The sequence below is a fragment of the Oncorhynchus nerka genome, linkage group LG3 (assembly GCF_034236695.1).
Source record: "Oncorhynchus nerka isolate Pitt River linkage group LG3, Oner_Uvic_2.0, whole genome shotgun sequence".
NCBI classification, from domain to species: Eukaryota; Metazoa; Chordata; class Actinopteri; order Salmoniformes; family Salmonidae; genus Oncorhynchus; species Oncorhynchus nerka.
This window is the reverse complement of record NC_088398.1, coordinates 6,070,289-6,092,210: the sequence shown is the minus strand read 5'-3', so window position 1 is coordinate 6,092,210 and position 21,922 is coordinate 6,070,289. Positions and strand designations below refer to the sequence as shown.

Sequence of the window (21,922 nt, the reverse complement as noted above, 5' to 3'; positions counted from 1 at the left end):
ATGGCCCGAAGCCTCCAGCGATGGTCCCCGGTCCGGAGCCTCCAGCGATGGTCCCCAGTCTGGAGCCTGCAGCGACGGTCCCCAGGCCAGAGCCTGCAGCGATGATCTACGGTCCGGAGCCTCCAGTGACGGTTCCCAGTCCGGAGCCCCCAGCGATGGTCCCCAGTCTGGAGCCCCCAGCGATGGTCCCCAGGCCAGAGCCTGCAGCGATGATCTACGGTCCGGAGCCTCCAGTGACGGTCCCCAGGCCAGAGCCTGCAGCGATGATCTACGGTCCGGAGCCTCCAGTGACGGTTCCCAGTCCGGAGCCCCCAGCGATGGTCCCCAGTCTGGAGCCTGCAGCGATGGTCCCCAGTCCGGAGCCCCCAGCGATGGTCCCCAGTCTGGAGCCTGCAGCGATGATTACGGTCCGGAGCCTGCAGCGACGGTCCCCAGTCCGGAGCCTCCAGCGATGGTCCCCAGTCTGGAGCCCCCAGCGATGGTTCCCAGTCCGGAGCCTCCAGCGATGGTCCCCAGTCTGGAGCCCGCAGCGATGGTCCCCAGTCTGGAGCCTGCAGCGATGGTCCCCAGTCTGGAGCCTGCAGCGATGATCTACGGTCCGGAGGTCCCGGCAACGATCCTTGCACCAGAGGCGCCACCGAAGTGGGGGGAGCCTCAAGTGGAGCGGGGTCTGCTTCCTCACCAGAGCCCCCACCGAGAGTAGATGCCCACCCGGACCCTCCCCTATAGGTTCAGGTTTGCGTCCGGAGTCCGCACCTTTGGGGGGGGGGTGTACTGTCATGCCCTGATCTTAAAGATCCTTTTTATTCTCTAGGTTTGGTTAGGTCAGGGTGTGACTCGGGTGGAAAAGTCTGTTTTCTATTTCTTTGTTTTTGGCCGTGTCTGGTTCCCAATCAGAGGAAGCTGTCTATCGTTGTCTCTGATTGGGGATCACATATAAGTCGTCATTTACCTTTTGGGTTGTGTGGGATATTGTTTTCTGTTTAGTGTCTGTGCCTGACAGAACTGTTCACTTTAGTTTTCACGTTTGTTATTTTTGTTTAGGTGTTTTTGAATAAAGTATCATGAACACTTTCCACGCTGCGCTTTGGTCCACTCTTCCTTCTACCAACGAGGGCCGTTACACTCTAGTTCTCCCCAGTTTCTGAATGCAAAAAGTCAGGCCCGCAAACAAACACCAACAACTGTATTGTGAACAGCAGTAGGCCTCCTTTACTGCCTCCAGTCCCCATTTTAGAGGGAAGACACTCAAATGTTGTCCCTGACAGATGAGAAATCTGCTGAGTCTGCAATCTGGGCCTGAGTGGTGTGTTAATGCAGTGGTCTGTCTGGTCACTCTTTCACTCGCTCTCTTGCTCTGCGTACCAATGGATTTATCTATCCCACTTTCATTATTCTCTCTCTCCTCTATACCTCTGTCTTTTCTCCCCCTTTCCTTCAATCTGTCCCCGTGTCCATCTCATCCTCTCCTCCTCTACGTGAGTCTATTATTCATCTGTAAAGTGACAGTGGGCAGGCTTCTCCGTACCTCAAATAAGGAGATACATGCTGTTTCATAATTGATGCCAGAGACACTGTTTGTTTGGTAAGGGCTGTGACACCGCAGAGAGAGAGAATGGAAGAAAGGAAGGCTGGTGGACGGACAGAAGACAGACAGAGAGAGAGGGAGAAAACGAAAGGGGAAGGGCTGTGACACATGAGACAGAATGAAAGAAAGACTAAAGAAGACAGAAATCACACAGTGCAGTATGTGTATATCTCCTGTCTTTGGGGAAGACAGACAGACAGACACAGTGCAGTATGTGTTTACCTCCTGTCTTTGGGGAAGACAGGCAGACACAGTGCAGTATGTGTTTATCTCCTGTCTTTGAGGAAGACAGACACACAGACACAGTACAGTATGTGTTTATCTCCTGTCTTTGGGGAAGACAGACAGACACAGTGCAGTATGTGTTTATCTCCTGTCTTTGGGGAAGACAGACAGACACAGTACAGTATGTGTTTATCTCCTGTCTTTGAGGAAGACAGACAGACAGACACAGTACAGTATGTGTTTATCGCCTGTCTTTGAGGAAGACAGACACACAGACACAGTACAGTATGTGTTTATCTCCTGTCTTTGGAGAAGACAGACAGACAGACAGACACAGTGCAGTATGTGTTTATCTCCTGTCTTTGGGAAGACAGACAGACAGACACAGTACAGTATGTGTTTATCTCCTGTCTTTGGGAAAGACAGACAGAAAGACACAGTGCAGTATGTGTTTATCTCCTGTCTTTGGGAAAGACAGACAGACAGACAGACAGACACAGTGCAGTATGTGTTTATCTCCTGTCTTTGGGAAAGACAGACAGACAGACACAGTGCAGTATGTGTTTATCTCCTGTCTTTGGGGAAGACAGACAGACACAGTACAGTATGTGTTTATCTCCTGTCTTTGGGGAAGACAGACAGACAGACACAGTACAGTATGTGTTTATCTCCTGTCTTTGGGGAAGACGGACAGACAGACACAGTACAGTATGTGTTTATCTCCTGTCTTTGGGGAAGACAGACAGAGGTAGAGAGAGAAAACTAAGGTGTTGTTCTCCCCCTCTCTAATCCTTACGTCTCTCTGTCTTCTTTTCTCTCTCTCTTGTGGTGTTAATATGCACTCCACTCTCCGCTGGAGTGTAAAGGTGACTCGCATTAGTTTCTGTCCCACTGTCACTGGTGTGTTCACTTCACTTGAGTGTCCTTGCTTGCCCTCTCTCTCTCTTTCTCTCTTTTTTCCATCCCTCCATCCCCCACTGCCTTCCTTTCTATGTAGCTACAGTTGTTAACGCATACACTGCCACCCACTGTGAGTAGTGTCTCGTACTGTACATATTAGTCACATCTAAAAGGAGACGTAGGCTGCCTTGATACTTTCCAGGCAGTAGAGTCAGTTAGCACTCTACCAACCTCTTCCCTGTTAATATTGATGGAGACCAAAGGTGTGTGTGTCATGCTTTAGCACCTCTCTGCGATGGGCCCAAACACACCTACAGAACACACACAGTCACACACACTGAAGGTAAGGCACACAAACATTGTGGCACAGACACTCCAACATAGACATGTATAGACAAACACAGAAACACAACCAGACAGACCTACACACTAGAAAATATGCACATTGACACAGATAGCCAAAAACTCTCTCTCACACACACACACACACACACACACACACACACACACACACACACACACACACACACACACACACACACACACACACACACACACACACACACACACACACACACACACACACACACACACACACACACACACACACACACACACACACAGCCCAACATTCCGTGGTACAGTAGCCAGTAAGCAGCTCTGTGGTTGTGTTTTGTCTTGCATCCATTTATCCACCCATCTCCACCCTATCTCTTAATACGCTCCAGATGCTGCATCCATCCACAGACAGTCAGTCAAGGACAGATTCTACTACCCTCCATCATTACATACAACCACAGAGAGAGAGACACAGGGAAAGAGTGGAGGGAAAGAGTGGAGGGAAGGATGGAGGGAGGGAGAGGAGGAATGAGGAAAACGGGGGATCATAGCTTCACCTAGCAATGAAGCAAGAAGTAAGTCACTGAACAGGCACCAGATACAGGAAGAAAGACAGTTGAAAAGCCATCCCTAGACAAACATAGGCCTAGAAAGTAAGACTAACATTTGAATTTTGGTGAAGCTATGAGCAAGTTATTTCCCCCTGCTAATACTCTGTCTTTTTGTACTGCCTCTCTATATCTCTTCTCTGACATGTTGTGTATTACATTTACCATGATGCTCTAAAAGCTGCCTCTCATTTGGCACACTATTGGGCAACTCCATTAACCATGTTTTCCTTTTTGGCAGAAATGTAGCAGTAGGCCTATCCCTAAACCACTCAGTAATGAATTAACTGCTATTTTGCCGTTCTGTGGCCCTGTCTCTCTTTCCAGTTTCAGACTAATATTATTGGGCTATTTGGCACGTTATCCAGCTAGCTTGATTTCAGGGCTAACTTAATTCACCATTTGTTCCTCCTCTTACTCAAAAAGCAGGCCTAGGCCTAACCATTCCATGAACAAACTGTTACTCTCCCTCTCTCACCCTTTCTCTCCATTTTCTGACACAATCCTGTTTGGCTCATTATGAGGCTATCTTGGTAGAGGGCTAATTTGGGCGGCAGGTAGCCTCGAGGTTGAGCGTTGGGCCGGTAACCGAAAGGTTGCTGCTTTGAATACCGGAGCCGACAAGTTGGGGGAAAAATCTGTCACTGTGCCCTTGAGCAAGGCACTTAACCCTAATTGCTCCAGGAGCGCTGCTCAATGGTGACCGCGGCCATGACCCCACTCCCCACGGGTGTCTCAGGGGGAGTTGGGATATGAAGAAACATATTTCCATTACACACTTGTGTAAAAGGACAAATATAAGCCCCCCCCCCAGTTATTAGCATTATTCAGTTAAAAAGGTTTTGTTCTCCTCGACAGATAAGTTAACTCTTCTCTGCCAGACAGTGAGTGGTCTTTGGTCTCTGTCGCCTCGGGGTTCATGGCTCTTGAATCACAGAAGTGATGCATGACTCAGCCATGGATAAACCAGACTCGACCACGGAGATAACCCTCACATCACGCAAAGGGAGACAGGGGAAATAAGCCTAATGAATGTGAGAAAAATATACAATGTAAGACCCCCCAAAATGTCCCAACAAAAACAAAGCCCTGGCTCACCTAGGGGTCGTAGTGTTGTTGTGTCGTTGTAGGGTCCTCCTCTCGCCTCACACGAAGCCATTTCAACCTCCATATGCGCACGCATGCAGGCGGCCAGCCCTCAAGGACATAGCGAGCTTTTAGTGGGAGAGCTGCTGTTTTAAAGCGGTTCCACGGTCCCAAGACTCCCGCTGAGAAACACGTGCTCCGTTTTATCACACTTTCTTTTATTTCTTATGCCCTGAAAGAACAGCTTATCACACCAGAGATAAGGCCAATTATCTGCTCAATTAATGCCAGAACCTGCTACCAGCACTGGCCCAGTTTCGGATTCAGAAAGCTTGAATGTCCTCAGAGAGGCAATTCATTTTGCAGCAGTCATAGAACATATCACATGTAAAATGTTTAAATTAAAATAAAAAAACAACCACAAATAGCAAAGGACATTTCCAAGCCAGTAGGCAGGGTAAGTGCAACTTCATAGTCGAAGGGCAAGTGCTAAGTGTAATTACTCCAATATTTTGTTAAGTTGCAGAATTGCATTCGGAATGAAAGAGTACTTGGCCCTATTTATTTTTATTTCCTTGGTGGCAGGTAGCCTAGCAGTAACTGAAATGTTGCTGGTTCAAATCCCTGAGCCGACTAGGTGAAGAAAAGCAAGGCACTTAACCCTAGTTGCTCTGGATAATAGTGCCTGCTAAATGACTAAAATGTAAACATGTAGTCTGTACCTGTGGCCAGAGGGAAGGGGTGGACTGGGTGGGATGAGTCAACCAGAGGGAAGGGGGTGGACTGGGTGGGATGAGTCAACCAGAGGGAAGGGGGTGGACTGGGTGGGATGAGTCAAAAGCTATTTTATTTGCGTATTGGAGGGCTCTGCCCAGGTAGAGAGATGACAGTTCTTGCTGTTGCTGCCGCATGAATTTTCTGCAAGTCCTGACTATTTTGTCCAATCTATTTTTCTGTGAACCTTTGATATTCCCAGACCAGCAGGTCAAGCAGTAGGACAGAATGCTCTTTTTTAAATATTTTTTATTTATTTCACCTTTATTTAACCAGGTAGGCTAGTTGAGAACAAGTTCTCATTTGCAACTGCGACCTGGCCAAGATAAAGCATAGCAGTGTGAACAGACAACACAGAGTTACGCATGGAATAAACAATTAACAAGTCAATAACACAGTAGAAAAAAAGGGGAGTCTATATACATTGTGTGCAAGAGGCATGAGGAGGTAGGCGAATAATTACATTTTGCAGATTAACACTGGAGTGATAAATGATCAGATGGTCATGTACAGGTAGAGATATTGGTGTGCAAAAGAGCAGAAAAGTAAATAAATAAAAACAGTATGGGGATGAGGTAGGTAAAAATGGGTGGGCTATTTACCGGTAGACTATGTACAGCTGCAGCGATGGGTTAGCTGCTCAGATAGCAGATGTTTGAAGTTGGTGAGGGAGATAAAAGTCTCCAACTTCAGCGATTTTTGCAATTCGTTCCAGTCACAGGCAGCAGAGAACTGGAACGAAAGGCGGCCAAATGAGGTGTTGGCTTTAGGGATGATCAGTGAGATACACCTGTTGGAGCACGTGCTACGGATGGGTGTTGCAATCGTGACCAGTGAACTGAGATAAGGCGGAGCTTTACCTAGCATGGACTTGTAGATGACCTGGAGCCAGTGGGTCTGGCGACGAATATGTAGCGAGGGCCAGCCGACTAGAGCATACAAGTCGCAGTGGTGGGTGGTATAAGGTGCTTTAGTGACAAAACGGATGGCACTGTGATAAACTGCATCCAGTTTGCTGAGTAGAGTGTTGGAAGCAATTTTGTAGATGACATCGCCGAAGTCGAGGATCGGTAGGATAGTCAGTTTTACTAGGGTAAGTTTGGCGGCGTGAGTGAAGGAGGCTTTGTTGCGGAATAGAAAGCCGACTCTTGATTTGATTTTCGATTGGAGATGTTTGATATGAGTCTGGAAGGAGAGTTTACAGTCTAGCCAGACACCTAGGTACTTATAGATGTCCACATATTCAAGGTCGGAACCATCCAGGGTGGTGATGCTGGTCAGGCAGCGAACGGTTGAAAAGCATGCATTTGGTTTTACTAGCGTTTAAGAGCAGTTGGAGGCCACGGAAGGAGTGTTGTATGGCATTGAAGCTCGTTTGGAGGTTAGTTAGCACAGTGTCCAAGGACGGGCCGGAAGTATATAGAATGGTGTCGTCTGCATAGAGGTGGATCAGGGAATCGCCCGCAGCAAGAGCAACATCATTGATATATACAGAGAAAAGAGTCGGCCCGAGGATTGAACCCTGTGGCACCCCCATAGAGACTGCCAGAGGACCGGACAGCATGCCCTCCGATTTGACACACTGAACTCTGTCTGCAAAGTAATTGGTGAACCAGGCAAGGCAGTCATCCGAAAAACCGAGGCTACTGAGTCTGCCGATAAGAATATGGTGATTGACAGAGATTGACAGAGTCGAAAGCCTTGGCAAGGTCGATGAAGACGGCTGTCTTTTATCGATGGCGGTTATGATATCATTTAGTACCTTGAGAGTGGCTGAGGTGCACCCGTGACCGGCTCGGAAACCAGATTGCACAGCAGAGAAGGTACGGTGGGATTCGAGATGGTCAGTGACCTGTTTGCTCTGAATGAATGATTTATAAAAGAGAACCATGATGGCCAGATCAACATTTAAAAGGGTCCGTTTCTGGTGAGAATGACAGAATTATTATCTCTAACTCACACAGCTAGATGAGAGGCCCATCTCAGCCTGACAGCCTGTTATAAACAAGAAACAAATACATATTAGGCCTAGAATGCTGTTAGGCATTTAACACTGAAGTCTGCTGTTAGGCATTTAACACTAAAGTCTGCTGTTAGGCATTTAACACTAAAGTCTGCTGTTAGTCATTTAACACTAAAGTCTGCTGTTAGTCATTTAACACTAAATTCTGCCGTTAGTCATTTAACACTAAAGTCTGCTGTTAGGCATTTAACACTAAAGTCTGCTGTTAGGCATTTAACACTAAAGTCTGCTGTTAGGCATTTAACACTAAAGTCTGCTGTTAGTGATTTAACACTAAAGTCTGCTGTTAGGCATTTAACACTAAAGTCTGCTGTTAGGCATTTAACACTAAAGTCTGCTGTTAGGCATTTAACACTAAAGTCTGCTGTTAGGCATTTAACACTAAAGTCTGCTGTTAGGCATTTAACACTAAAGTCTGCTGTTAGGCATTTAACACTAAAGTCTGCTGTTAGTCATTTAACACTAAAGTCTGCTGTTAGGCATTTAACACTAAAGTCTGCTGTTAGGCATTTAACACTAAAGTCTGCTGTTAGGCATTTAACACTAAAGTCTGCTGTTAGTCATTTTAGTCTGCTGTTAGTCATTTAACACTAAAGTCTGCTGTTAGGCATTTAACACTAAAGTCTGCTGTTAGGCATTTAACACTAAAGTCTGCTGTTAGTCATTTAACACTAAAGTCTGCTGTTAGGCATTTAACACTAAAGTCTGCTGTTAGGCATTTAACACTAAAGTCTGCTGTTAGGCATTTAACACTAAAGTCTGCTGTTAGGCATTTAACACTAAAGTCTGCTGTTAGTCATTTTAAAAGGCATTTAACTAAAGTCTGCTGTTAGTCATTTAACACTAAAGTCTGCTGTTAGGCATTTAACACTAAAGTCTGCTGTTAGGCATTTAACACTAAAGTCTGCTGTTAGGCATTTAACACTAAAGTCTGCTGTTAGTCATTTAACACTAAAGTCTGCTGTTAGTCATTTAACACTAAAGTCTGCTGTTAGGCATTTAACACTAAAGTCTGCTGTTAGTCATTTAACACTAAAGTCTGCTGTTAGGCATTTAACACTAAAGTCTGATGTTAGTCATTTAACACTAAAGTCTGATGTTAGGCATTTAACACTAAAGTCTGCTGTTTTCAAAGTCAGGCTGAACTGAAAATATGAATCATATCCTATAGACACTGGCCATCGTTATCAGTGCCAATCATGTTATAGCCCTTTCCTGCAGTCAAATGACCAAATCGCCCCCTAGTGGCCTCATGGGTGGAATGTTATTAATATTTTTTAAAATAATTTTACAATTAATCAACTTTATTTTTAAAAAACAGCTGAAAACCCAGTGTTTCTATGTCGAACAGTTTTGTCCAGTCTACTGTGATGTATATGAAGTGTAATATTGGGATGAAAACTCAACATTTAATACATTTCAATTTCAACTATATATTTATCTGACACAGTACAGGTGTCTTCTTTGTTTAAGCCCATAACCATGTGTGTGAGGTGCAAACTTTTGTTTCAAAGTTGATTTGTTTAAGACTACCAAGAAAAACTCTGTGTGACCCTGATTTATCCCACGGTCATAAAAGTTTAGCGTTACAGCCTACCAAAACATAAGTGGGGATATTTTTGAAAATAAACAAATTGGTTATAACTGTCAGTCCATTCAGGCATGTCTTCTAGTTCCTGACGTGATCAGGCCTGTCTCCTGTTGGTGCATCCCGGTTAGTGTTGAACCCAACACAAGTCAGCAGCTTTTTAATTTGATTTATTAACCTTCATTTAACCAGCGGAAACCCATTAAGACCAGAGTCTCATTTCCAATGGTGCCCTGAGAACCACAGTTCAAGCAACGTGAGCAACAGATTTAACAATGATCACTACAAAATGACTTAGAACATTTCAAATAAATCACGTTCCATTCAAAAGGGCAGTAGAAACAAATACATACAATCAATCAAAACAAGGGCAGTTTTCATTGGTCACATTTTTTTAGCAGAGCCCTAAATTCACCTTCTGGGACCAGATAATGACGTTTTAGAATGAACTGTAGGTCATCCCAGTACGGAGGGGCATAGTAACTGAAAGCAGTCTTCCCTAACTCAGAGGAGACCCGCGCAGACCTGTTGAACAGCTAAACTCAAAGGAGAGTGATGGATGGATCAACACAGACAGGAAACCTTAGAGTAATAACCCAGTTATTAGATGTTCTTCTTCAAAGGACGTTGCCACAGAGGAGACCCGCGCAGACCTGTTGAACAGCTAAACTCAAAGGAGAGTGATGGATGGATCAACACAGACAGGAAACCTTAGAGTAATAACCCAGTTATTAGATGTTCTTCTTCAAAGGACGTTGCCACAGAGGAGGACGCTACAAAACAAGGAGTATGAGAGATTTATCTCTTTTCTTCGTGTTTAATACACATCAATCAGCACCTTGTCAATCTCTTTGGTATGTTGTGATCTTTGGCTCCTACCTGGCTATAGGAGTGTACACACCAACACCTTTCAGCCACCATAGTGAGCCCCGACACACACGCACACACTAACACACACTAACACACACAGAGACATAAAGCGTCAGTTGTTCAACCCAAAGCAGTGTAGAGTAGCCTCTGGACAGGGAATTCACTGGACAAACACAACACAAGATTCAACAACCACAACTCTCTGAAGAACCTTACAGACAGACATAGATATACTCATTGGTGCATGCAGAACAAGAAACATGTATTCACACTTGCACACTGACTCACAACACACACAGCCAAGAAAGACAAAACCAGACACCAGATCCCACAGACACTAAACACATGGTCACATACATAGAGGCAGTCTGTCAGACAGTCAGATATTCATTTAATTTCAATTAAATCACAACCTCCCACCACCATCAGTTCTTGGCATAACCAACTGGTTTTATGTCGGTTTTAGATGGAGTTCTGTGCTATCAGCTTAATACAGCATTAGAGAAAGAGCTCTGTCAATCATTCAGCACATCAACAGAATCTGTGTGCCTGTGACAATCTACCCCCCACACACACACACCACATTTCATCTTAGTAAAGACCATCTGTTACATACGCTGCAGCTCAAATCTGTGGAGCTAGATAGAGCAGTTTCCTCCCTTGCTTTGACACACATAGACAGAGCCATCATGAATAACCACTCATACACATCAATCACTGCACATCACCCATCATCGCTCTTCTTTAAAATAGAACAGGAGCTTTCCAGTGCTTTTCAGATGAAATATATGCAGAGGCCTCTCCAAAGAGATGGAGACAGAATGCACAAAGGTGTAGTGACCATATAGACATAGACTAAGTCACACACACATGTACACACCACACAGACAAAGAATTACACCTGCGCATGAACACATACACACACATAAAGGCGCACACGCACACACACACACACACACACACACACACACACACACACACACACACACACACACACACACACACACACACACACACACACACACACACACACACACAAGGAGGGGAGGGGAGGGGAGGGGAGGGGAGGAGAGGTGGAGGAGGGGAAGAGAGGTGGAGGAGAGGAGAAGGGGTGGATGAAGAGAATGAGGAGGGAAGGAGGGGTGGAGGAGGATGAGGAGGAGGAGGGAGGGGAGGAGGAGGAGGAGGAAGAGGAGGAGGGGAGGAGAGGTGGTGGAGGGGATGAGGGGTGGACGAGGACAAGGGCAGAAGAAATAGAGGTGGAGGAAGAGAGGAGGAGGAGGAGGGGGAGGGGTGGAGGAGGGAGGGGGGGGGAGGAGGGGTGGATTAGGATGAGGGGAGAAGAAATGGAGGTGGAGGAGGAGGAGAAAGAGGAGGAGGAGGGGTGGAGGAGGATGAGGAGGGGAGGAGGGGTGGAGTAGGATGAGGAGGAGGGGGAAAGGTGGAGGAGGGAAGGGGAGGGGTGGACGAAGACAAGGGGAGAAGAAATGGAGGTGGAGGAAGAGGAGGAGGGGAGGAGGGGTGGAGGAGGATGAGGAGGGGAGGAGGGGTGGATTAGGATGAGGAGGAGGGGGGAGAGGTGGAGGAGGGAAGGGGAGGGGTGGATGAAGACAAGGGGAGAAGAGATGGAGGAGGAGGAGAAAGAGGAGGAGGGGAGGAGGGGTGGAAGAGGGAAGGGGAGGGGAAGAGAAGGGGAGGAGAAGGAGGGGAGGAGGGGTGGAGTAGGATGAGGAAGAGGGGAGGAGAGGTGGAGGAGGGAAGGGGAGGGGAAGAGAGGGGGAGGAGGGTAGGAGGGGAGGAGGGGTGGTCGAAGACAAGGGGAGAAGAAATGGAGGTGGAGGAAGAGGAGGAGGGGAGAGGTGGAGGAGGGAAGGGGAGGGGTGGACGAAGACAAGGGGAGAAGAGATGGAGGTGGAGGAAGAGGAGGAGGGGAGGAGAGGTGGAGGAGGAGGAAGAGGGAAGGAGAGGTGGAGGAGGAGGAGGAGGAGGAGGGGTGGACGAGGACAAGGGGAGAAGAGATGGAGGAGGAGGAGAAAGAGGAGGAGGGGAGGAGAGGTGGAGGAGGAGGAGGAGGAGGAGGAGGGGTGGACAAGGACAAGGGGAGAAGAGATGGAGGTGGAGGAAGAGGAGGAGGGAAGGAGAGGTGGTGGAGGAGGAGGAGGCGTACTGGTAGGGAGTACTGTGGCTGTAGTGGAGCTGAATAGGGAGGGAGGCAGGGGGTCTTTAACTGTCACATTCATGATATCATGAGTGGGGGGTGGCAGGGTTCAGAGGGAGAGAAGGGTTATGCAACGTATTGTTCATTTTGATTATGCCCCACATTTGTATTCTTTTGTTGTGAGAACTTGACCGGCCCCATGGAGAACCTGGCTTTCCCATGCCAACTAAGTCCTGTCTGACACACTATAACATGGAGACACACACACGCATGCACACACTCTCACACACACATACATACATACATACATACATACATACATACATACATACATACATACATACATACATACAGAGACAAACCAACTCTCCATCACTCTTGAACAAACACAAGCGCACAACACACATACACATACACACATACATTCACACACAGAGCCACATTCATTGCACGCAAACACACACACTCACAAACGTACAAACACACAAAAACACACAAAAAGCAAACTCCCTATCACTCACAATCACACTAATACAAACACGCACACTGTATTATATAGGAATAGATAGGTAAAATAGTTTCTTACCTTCCTCAGCTGAATTAGGCTGGAGAAACAGAGAGAGAGAAAGAAGGACACTCCACATCTCCACTACAGAATGACACTAACTCAGAGAGGGAGGAGGGAGGGAGCATGAAAGAGAGAGAGAGAGAGAGAGAGAGAGAGAGAGAGAGAGAGAGAGAGAGAGAGGGAGAGAGAGAGAGAGAGAGAGAGGGGGGAACTGGGAGGAGTCTGTCTGCTCTATTTCAGAGAGAGTTTGTTAAACAAACTGGGGACTGAGAGGAGGAGTCTGTCAGTTCTATTTCAGAGAGAGATGGATGGGGGAAGGAGAACAAATCATTTTCAGAGTGAAGGAAAAAACGACACCAGCACCAATATTGTGCCAGGCGTGAGGTAAACACTCCGCATTCATAATGGAAACGAGAACGACAGAGTGTGGTGGAAAAATCGTCAAACGAGTTTGGCTGGTTTGCGGTTGCGCGAGAACCACTGTCTAGACATACCCAGATATCCTTATCCTCTATGTTATCCTTCTGTGTAAACACACATTAATTCAGGCTGGCTCTTCGGATGGCATGAAACTATGGCATCACTAGCATATTTTAATGTTTATAACATCATGCATTTCTTGGAGCTGTGGTGGGGGAGAGAGTGACAATGTTTTTTTTGTTGTCATACTTTTCATGGAAATCATCATAATTTAGACACATGCTCTCTCTGGTTCCTTTCTGTGCTATCTCTCTCTTTTTCTCTCTCACTGTCTTTCTCTGTCTGGCTCTCTCTCTGACACACTACACACACACACACACACACACACACACACACACACACACACACACAACACACAACACACAACACACACACACACACACACACACACACAACACACACAACACACACTACACACACACACATGCACACACCCTCTCATGGGATTGCTCACCCAGACAGTATCTAAACACGCATCTCCCCAAAGACAACGTGGAGATCATGCCAGTAGAAGCCCATGGTCCACTAGTGATGCCTGCTGGTCATGACTGGTTACTACAGCTTGATGATGCCTGCTGGTCAGGACTGGTTACTACAGCTTGTTGACGCCTGCTGGTCAAGACTGGTTACTACAGCTTGATGATGCCTGCTGGTCAGGACTGGTTACTACAGCTTGTTGATGCCTGCTGGTCAGGACTAGTTACTACAGCTTTTTGATACCTGCTGGTCAGGACTGGTTACTAAAGCTTGTTGATGCCTGCTGGTCAGGACTGGTTACTACAGCTTGTTGATGCCTGCTGGTCAGGACTGGTTACTACAGCTTTTTGATACCTGCTGGTCAGGACTGGTTACTACAGCTTGTTGACGCCTGCTGGTCAGGACTGGTTACTACAGCTTGTTGATACCTGCTGGTCAGGACTGGTTACTACAGCTTGTTGATACCTGCTGGTCAGGACTGGTTACTACAGCTTGTTGATACCTGCTGGTCAGGACTGGTTACTACAGCTTGTTGACGCCTGCTGGTCAGGACTGGTTAGTACAACTTGTTGATACCTGCTGGTCAGGACTGGTTACTACAGCTTGTTGACACCTGCTGGTCAGGACTGGTTACTACAGCTTGTTGATACCTGCTGGTCAGGACTGGTTAGTACAGCTTGTTGACGCCTGCTGGTCAGGACTGGTTACTACAGCTTGTTGATACCTGCCTGTCAGGACTGGTTACTACAGCTTGTTGATACCTGCTGGTCAGGACTGGTTACTACAGCTTGTTGACGCCTGCTGGTCAGGACTGGTTACTACAGCTTGTTGAAACCTGCTGGTCAGGACTGGTTACTACAGCTTGTTGACGCCTGCTGGTCAGGACTGGTTACTACATCTTGTTGATACCTGCTGGTCAGAACTGGTCACTACAGCTTGTTTGACGCCTGCTGGTCAGGACTGGTTACTACAGCTTGTTGACGCCTGCTGGTCAGCACTGGTTACTACAGCTTGTTGACGCCTGCTGGTCAGCACTGGTTACTACAGCTTGTTGATGCTCAAATAAAATAAAATAAAATTGTATTGGTCACATACGCAGTGAGCTGATGTTATTCCGGGTGAAGTCCTCTAGCTCCCACAGTGTAGTCATATCTAACAAGTAATATCTAACAAATTACACAACACATACCCAATTCACACAAATCTAAGTAGGAATGAATTAAGACTACATACATATGGATGAGCGATGTTAGAGCGGGACGGAGTAAGATACCGTAGAATAGTATAGAAAACAGTATATACACATGACATGAGAAATGCCAGATATGTAAACATTATTAAGTGACTAAGATACCCTAGAATAGTATAGAATACAGTATATTCATACAAGATGACTAATGCCAGACATGTAAACATTATTAAGTGACTAAGATACCCTAGAATAGTATAGAAAACAGTATATAAATATGAGATGACTAATGCCAGACATGTAAAAATTATTAAAGTGACTCATGTTCCATTCCTTAAAGTGGTTAGTGATTCCTAGTCTATGCCTATAGGCAGCAGCCTCTAATGTGCTAGTGTTGGCTGTTTAACAGTCTGATGGCCTTGAGATAGAAGCTTCTTTTCAGTCTCTTGGTCCCAGCTTTGATGCACCTGTACTGACCCCACCTTCTGGATGGTAGCGGGGTGAACAGGCAGTGGCTGTTATGCAGGTGAGTAAGGACCCAACAGCGATTCAACAGAAACAGAGTCCTTTAATGTCCAAACAGGGAAAACATAAATCCTCAATCTTTACAGGAGATGTCCAAACAGGGAAAACATAAATCCTCTATCTTTGCAGGAGAGTCCTCCTTCTAGTAGTAGAGGAGAATTGCAGGGCTAGCGGCAACAGACTGCTTGTCCCTCTGGGTAGGCGCGGGCCGTAGAGGACAGAGACACCTGCTCACACGCAGCATCTGATGAAGAGGCAGATTACGACAGGACGGGACAAGGGCAAAGCAAACAAGAATCCGACAAGGACAGAAGCAGAAACAGAGAGAGAAATAGAGACTTAATCAGAGGGCAAAAGAGGAGACAGGTGTGAGAGAGTAAACAAGGTCATTAGGAGAATGGGGAACAGCTGGGAGCAGGAACGGAACGATAGAGAGAGAGAGAGATAGTAACCTAATACGACCAGCAGGGGGAAATGAAGAGAAGAGAAAGCACAGGGACAAGACATAACATGACAGTGGCTTGGGTGGTTGATGTCCTTGATGATTCTTTTGGCCTTCATGTGACATGGGATGCTGTAGGTGTCTTGGAGGATGGGTAGTTTGCCCCTGGGAATGCGTTGGGCACACAGCACCCCCCACAACCGCAAGACTCTCCAGAGGGTGGTGCAGTGTGCCCAACGCATTCCCAGGGGCAAACTACCCATCCTCCAAGACACCTACAGCAGTTGCTGTACCAGGCGGTGATACAGCCCGACAGGATGCTTTCAATTGTGCATCTGACTTTCATGCGACAATTCTCTGCAGTGACTAAACGTTCAGTAGATTTTCCATTGAAAGGAAAAAGGGGGATACATAGTCAGTTGTACAACTGAATGCATTCAACTGAAATGTGTCTTCCTCATTTAACCCCACAGAGGGAGGAGAAGTATCTGCTGAACTGTGATCCTCATTAAGGGAGGCAGAGACAGGAAGAAATGTAATCCATCTAACCTAGCCTACAGTAACAGTAGACCTCTGTCTAATGCAACTGCTTGGCACTGTTGTAAATGTGTGTACTAAACCAGGACATGCAGACACTGTATCAGGAGAATCAGGCGTATCAGGAGAAAATGACAAATAATTGAATGAGGAGTGGGGATGTGCACTGAACTTTTGCTGCACTAACTGGGAGTTGAGTGTTGGACTGTACAAGGAATCAGCACTCACCAGTTGGTATGGTCACTAGTGGCTTTATTTCCAGGTCAAACGTCAAACATCATTACGTTGTTACAGTGTTCAGTGAGTTCTACAAGGCAGAGGAGGTTTTGTGTTGTATTATGGGAAATGTAGTTTCCACCAGGCAGCATTTGTTACCAAGATATAGTATTACATAAACACAGAAAGAAACACAGAATAAACCACACAGAATACATACAGTGAGGTTGACACACACAGATACAAGGAAAGTGCATTTATGTCTTTGAGGAGACACAGCAAAGCCGAATGTTGTTGTTTTATGACCAACATTACAAAGACAGAGCACAAAACGTTCTCAAAATAAAACCTACTGAGAATATCAGACTTCTGATTTTTCAATGGCACAAAAATTCACAGATTCCCTTTAAAACAAAAACAAATTTATAGGGCTCAAATCTTGAGTGACTCTTTATTACAACACAATAGAACAATAATTATACAGTAGTCATTGACTCATTCATCTATATCTGTTTAGCTCTCTCGCTCTCTCTCTCTCAGTCGCACTGGGGGTTTTGTAGGGGTGTGGGGCGTCAGGTTTTTTTTATGTACAGTGGACGAGGAGGGCGGCTTGTCTTTAACTTTCTAGGTTGTTAAAATGAAAAAAATTCTGTAATGACTAATTATTGGGCCAATAAAGGTCATTTTTGAAGAAATAAAAATCTCCTGTACAGTGGAACATTTACATACTAAAAAAATGTATTAATACACAAGAGCGCCCATTAAACCACCACATTCATAATATACACATTAACATCATGTTAGCACAATATGTATGGCAGCGAATGGTAGAGTACATCACCATAGCAACATTCAGTAGTATGTGCAGAGTGCAAGCAGCAGTGCCAGAAACATGATGAAATGAGTTATGAAAGCTATGAGGAAAGCTATCATAACAGGAATGTATTTTGTAACAGACACATATTAGCATACTGTATATATATGCGCACCACATTCACAACCATCGAAGAAAAGCCAGATTGCCAAAGTGATGATAGGTCAAATGTTGTTTTAGGCCAAAAGGTAGAAAAGTGCTCAGTTATCAATGAGTAACAACATCACATGTACACTAGCTACAATGTAATAGAAATAACTTACAACCATGCATAACAACAACTAACCTGGTCAAAACCTACACAAGACTCCACAATCACAATATTGTATTACACCACTGAAGTTTCAAGATTTTTAGACACTTTTAGCATGTTGTTGTCACAATAAATACTATTACTTTAGTGTTGGTATATACTCTCATTTAACATAGACACCTTGTTGGAACAACTATTTTCAGGATGTTCCTAACAAATCTATGTTCCTAACAAATCATATATCGTCTTCTACTGTGGTCATATAGTTCACACTTGGTAGGTTGTTAAAATGACTAGAAATGCACTCTTAGAAATGGTCTGATTAAAAATACAAAGGTTAGATCTAGTCTATGATAAATTCTATTTGGTAGGGCTTAATTCTATGATATATAGAATATATAGAAGTCTTTACACACAAAGCAATCACAGCTCATGTTTCACGCAGTTGTCTTTAGTAGATTGTTACATCTCACTCCAAAAACTGTGTAGCCACTATACATCATACTGAGGTCAATGTAGACTTTCTAAGTACTAGTAGTGGTTGAATGTCATTGTTCCATAGTGGTTGAATGTCATTGTTCCATAGTGGTTGAATGTCATTGTTCCATAGTGGTTGAATGTCATTGTTCCATAGTGGTTGAATGTCATTGTTCCATAGTGGTTGAATGTCATTGTTCCATAGTGGTTGAATGTCATTGTTCCATAGTGGTTGAATGTCATTGTTCCATAGTGGTTGAATGTCATTGTTCCATAGTGGTTGAATGTCATTGTTCCATGGTGGTTGAATGTCATTGTTCCATAGTGGTTGAATGTCATTGTTCCATAGTGGTTGAATGTCATTGCTCCATAGAGGTCGAATGGCTCTGCTCCATATATTGCCTCTACCCCTATCTGATACATGATTTGGACTACATCTGAGATTCTTCAAAGTTCCTCCACACATTCTCTCAATCTAATTGTCTTGAAGTAACTGTTATCATGCTGTCAAAGAATTATACTATCATACTGGCCAAACCCGGAATCTATGTTTTGATGTACTATTTGGAGAATTTTACTACTGAACTCCTTATTAGCATAGCTATGATAGGCCAGCCAGGCATTTGAAGCATATACTGTACAGTGAGGGAAAAAAGTATTTGATCCCCTGCTGATTTTGTACGTTTGCCCACTGACAAAGAAATGATCAGTCTATAATTTTAATGGTAGGTTTATTTGAACAGTGAGAGACAGAATAACAACAAATAAATCCAGAAAAACGCATGTCAAAAATGTTATAAATTGATTTGCATTTTAATGAGGGAAATAAGTATTTGACCCCTCCACAAAACATGACTTAGTACTTGGTGGCAAAATCCTTGTTGGCAATCACAGAGGTCAGATGTTTCTTGTAGTTGGCCACCAGGTTTGCACACATCTCAGGAGGGATTTTGTCCCACTCCTATTTGCAGATCTTCTCCAAGTCATTAAGGTTTCGAAGCTGACATTTCCACAGATTTTCTATGTGATTAAGGTTTGGAGACTGGCTAGGCCACTCCAGGACCTTAATGTGCTTCTTCTTGAGCCACTCCTTTGTTGCCTTGGCCGTGTGTTTTGGGTCATTGTCATGCTGGAATACCCATCCATGACCCATTTTCAATGCCCTGGCTGAGGGAAGGAGGTTCTCCCCCAAGATTTGACGGTACATGGCCCCGTCCATCGTCCCTTTTGTTGCGGTGAAGTTGTCCTGTCTCCTTAGCAGAAAAACACCCCCAAAGCATAATGTTTCCATCTCCATGTTTGACGGTGGGGATGGTGTTCTTGGGGTCATAGGCAGCATTCCTCCTCCTCCAAACACAGCGAGTTGAGTTGATGCCAAAGAGCTCCATTTTGGTCTCATCTGACCACAACACTTTCACCCAGTTGTCCTCTGAATCATTCAGATGTTCATTGGCAAACTTCAGACGGGCATGTATATGTGCTTTCTTGAGCAGGGGGACCTTGCGGGCGCTGCAGGATTTCAGTCCTTCACGGCGTAGTGTGTTACCAATTGTTTTCTTGGTGACTATGGTCCCAGCTGCCTTGAGATCATTGACAAGATCCTCCCGTGTAGTTCTGGGCTGATTCCTCACCATTCTCATGATAATTGCAACTCCACGAGGTGAGATCTTGCATGGAGCCCCAGGCCGAGGGAGATTGACAGTTCTTTTGTGTTTCTTCCATTTACAAATAATCGCACCAACTTTTGTCGCCTTCTCACCAAGCTGCTTGGCGATGGTCTTGTAGCCCATTCCAGCCTTGTGTAGGTCTACAATCTTGTCCCTGACATCCTCGGAGAGCTCTTTGGTCTTAGCCATGGTGGAGAGTTTGGAATCTGATTGATTGATTGCTTCTGTGGGCAGGTGTCTTTTATACAAGTAACAAGATGGGATTAGGAGCACTCCCTTTAAGACACCAGGGAACCAGAAATCTTTCTGATTGAGAGGGGGTCAAACACTTATTTCCCTCATTAAAATGCAAATCAATTTATAATTTTTTTTACATGCATTTTTCTGGATTTGTTTGTTGTTATTCTGTCTCTCACTTTTCAAATAAACCTACCATTAAAATTATAGACTGATCATTTCTTTGTCAGTGGGCAAACGTACAAAATCAGCAGGGGATCAAATACTTTTTTCCCTCACTGTATGTAGTCTGATGAGGCAGACAGAAGTCACAAATATGGGTGAGCCATGCCAGTGTTCTAGCTGGCTCAGTGTTCAGGGAGAGACACGTCCTTGCTGTTGAGTCTCTGTAGCAGTTCAAGGTCAGGCTCCAGAGACGTAAAAGCTAGGTTAGGTTACACCAGGCAGAGAGACAGATAGGCTAGGTTAGGATACACCAGGCAGAGAGACAGATAGGCTAGGTTAGGATACACCAGGCAGAGAGACAGATAGGCTAGGTTAGGATACACCAGGCAGAGAGACAGATAGGCTAGGTTAGGATACACCAGGCAGAGAGACAGATAGGCTAGGTTAGGATACACCAGGCAGAGAGACAGATAGGCTAGGTTAGGCTACACCAGGCAGAGAGACAGATAGGATAGGTTAGGATACACCAGGCAGAGAGACAGATAGGCTAGGTTAGGATACACCAGGCAGAGAGACAGATAGGCTAGGTTAGGATACACCAGGCAAAGAGACATATAGGCTAGGTTAGGATACACCAGGCAGAGAGGATGTTTAGGTTCCCGTACTATCCTCCCAAACCCACTGAACTCAGTACACATCAACCCAAATCCTAATCCCATTTGAACCCAAGTGAAGGACAATATGGGAAGTTTATTACAGAACATATTTGTTGGAATGTTTATCCTTATAAATGCTAATACTATAAAGATTTTTACTTGTAATTGGTCATTGATTAACTAATGATTGGCGTCTATGAGTTAAATCAGCTAAAAATAAATGTCATAAATTACTTGGGCATTGGTAAAAGCTAATTACAAATTATCATTAATAACTTACAGTAATAAATACTTTAGGTAGTTTAAATGAAAATGACTGAAGGCACACACACACATGCACACACTGACACACAGTAAACATAAATCCTCTTTGACACGTACTCTCATGATGCCTGCATTATCATCCCCAACCCTATTCCCAACACACACTATACACACACCCGACACTAAGCTGCTATTTCATATGGAAGCTCCTCTCCATAACAGTGCATATCTCTAGTCCTGCACTTTAAAAGTCCAATTCAACCTCAAATGGATAAAAAAAGTTATACTCCCTACATTACAGTATCTATGCACAAGGGGCTTGTCTAACCCTGTAACCCTGTTCTCTAACTGTTCCACTATCTACGGATTCGCTGACGATCACTTATTTTACTTCTCTTCCGTCGGAAACTCAACCATTGGAACTTTCTCCGTCGTCGGGGAGACGGGCAGGGTGACCATACCCTCTGGGGGAGGAGATTGGGCTCCTGCAGTGCCGGCGAATCCTTTGGCAATGTCATCAAAGGTCCGCCCCTTGGTCTCCGGGACTTTGAAGTAGGTGAAGACGAAGAAGAATATGAGGAAGATCATGAAGATGATGAAGACGTAAGGACCACACAGCTCCTGTAAAGGAGAGAGAGAGAGGAGGTTAGAGAGTAACACCATCTAAGCTGTAAAGTTTGTCTGATGTGTTGGTCTTATAACGGTGCCAATCCCATTCATTCAGCTTTGAGGCCTG

At 45.1% G+C, this 21,922-nt stretch overlaps 2 protein-coding genes across 2 annotated transcripts in view; both read right to left on the bottom strand.

Annotated features, from left to right (window-relative positions):
* The window catches only part of LOC115101166 (ephrin type-B receptor 5-like), a 104,670-nt gene extending 91,822 nt beyond the window's left edge, over nt 1-12,848 (bottom strand). Inside the window, 1 exon segment of the mRNA XM_065007407.1 lies at nt 12,746-12,848. Within this exon segment, the coding sequence (XP_064863479.1) occupies nt 12,746-12,803 (58 nt within the window). The 5' untranslated portion in view covers nt 12,804-12,848.
* Nucleotides 12,849-16,612: 3,764 nt separating this feature from the next.
* LOC115101157 (solute carrier family 2, facilitated glucose transporter member 3-like) overlaps nt 16,613-21,922 on the bottom strand; it is a 29,883-nt gene continuing 24,573 nt past the window's right edge. Inside the window, exon 11 of the mRNA XM_029620420.2 lies at nt 16,613-21,807. Within this exon, the coding sequence (XP_029476280.1) occupies nt 21,574-21,807 (234 nt within the window). The 3' untranslated portion in view covers nt 16,613-21,573. The remainder of the gene's footprint in view (nt 21,808-21,922) is intronic.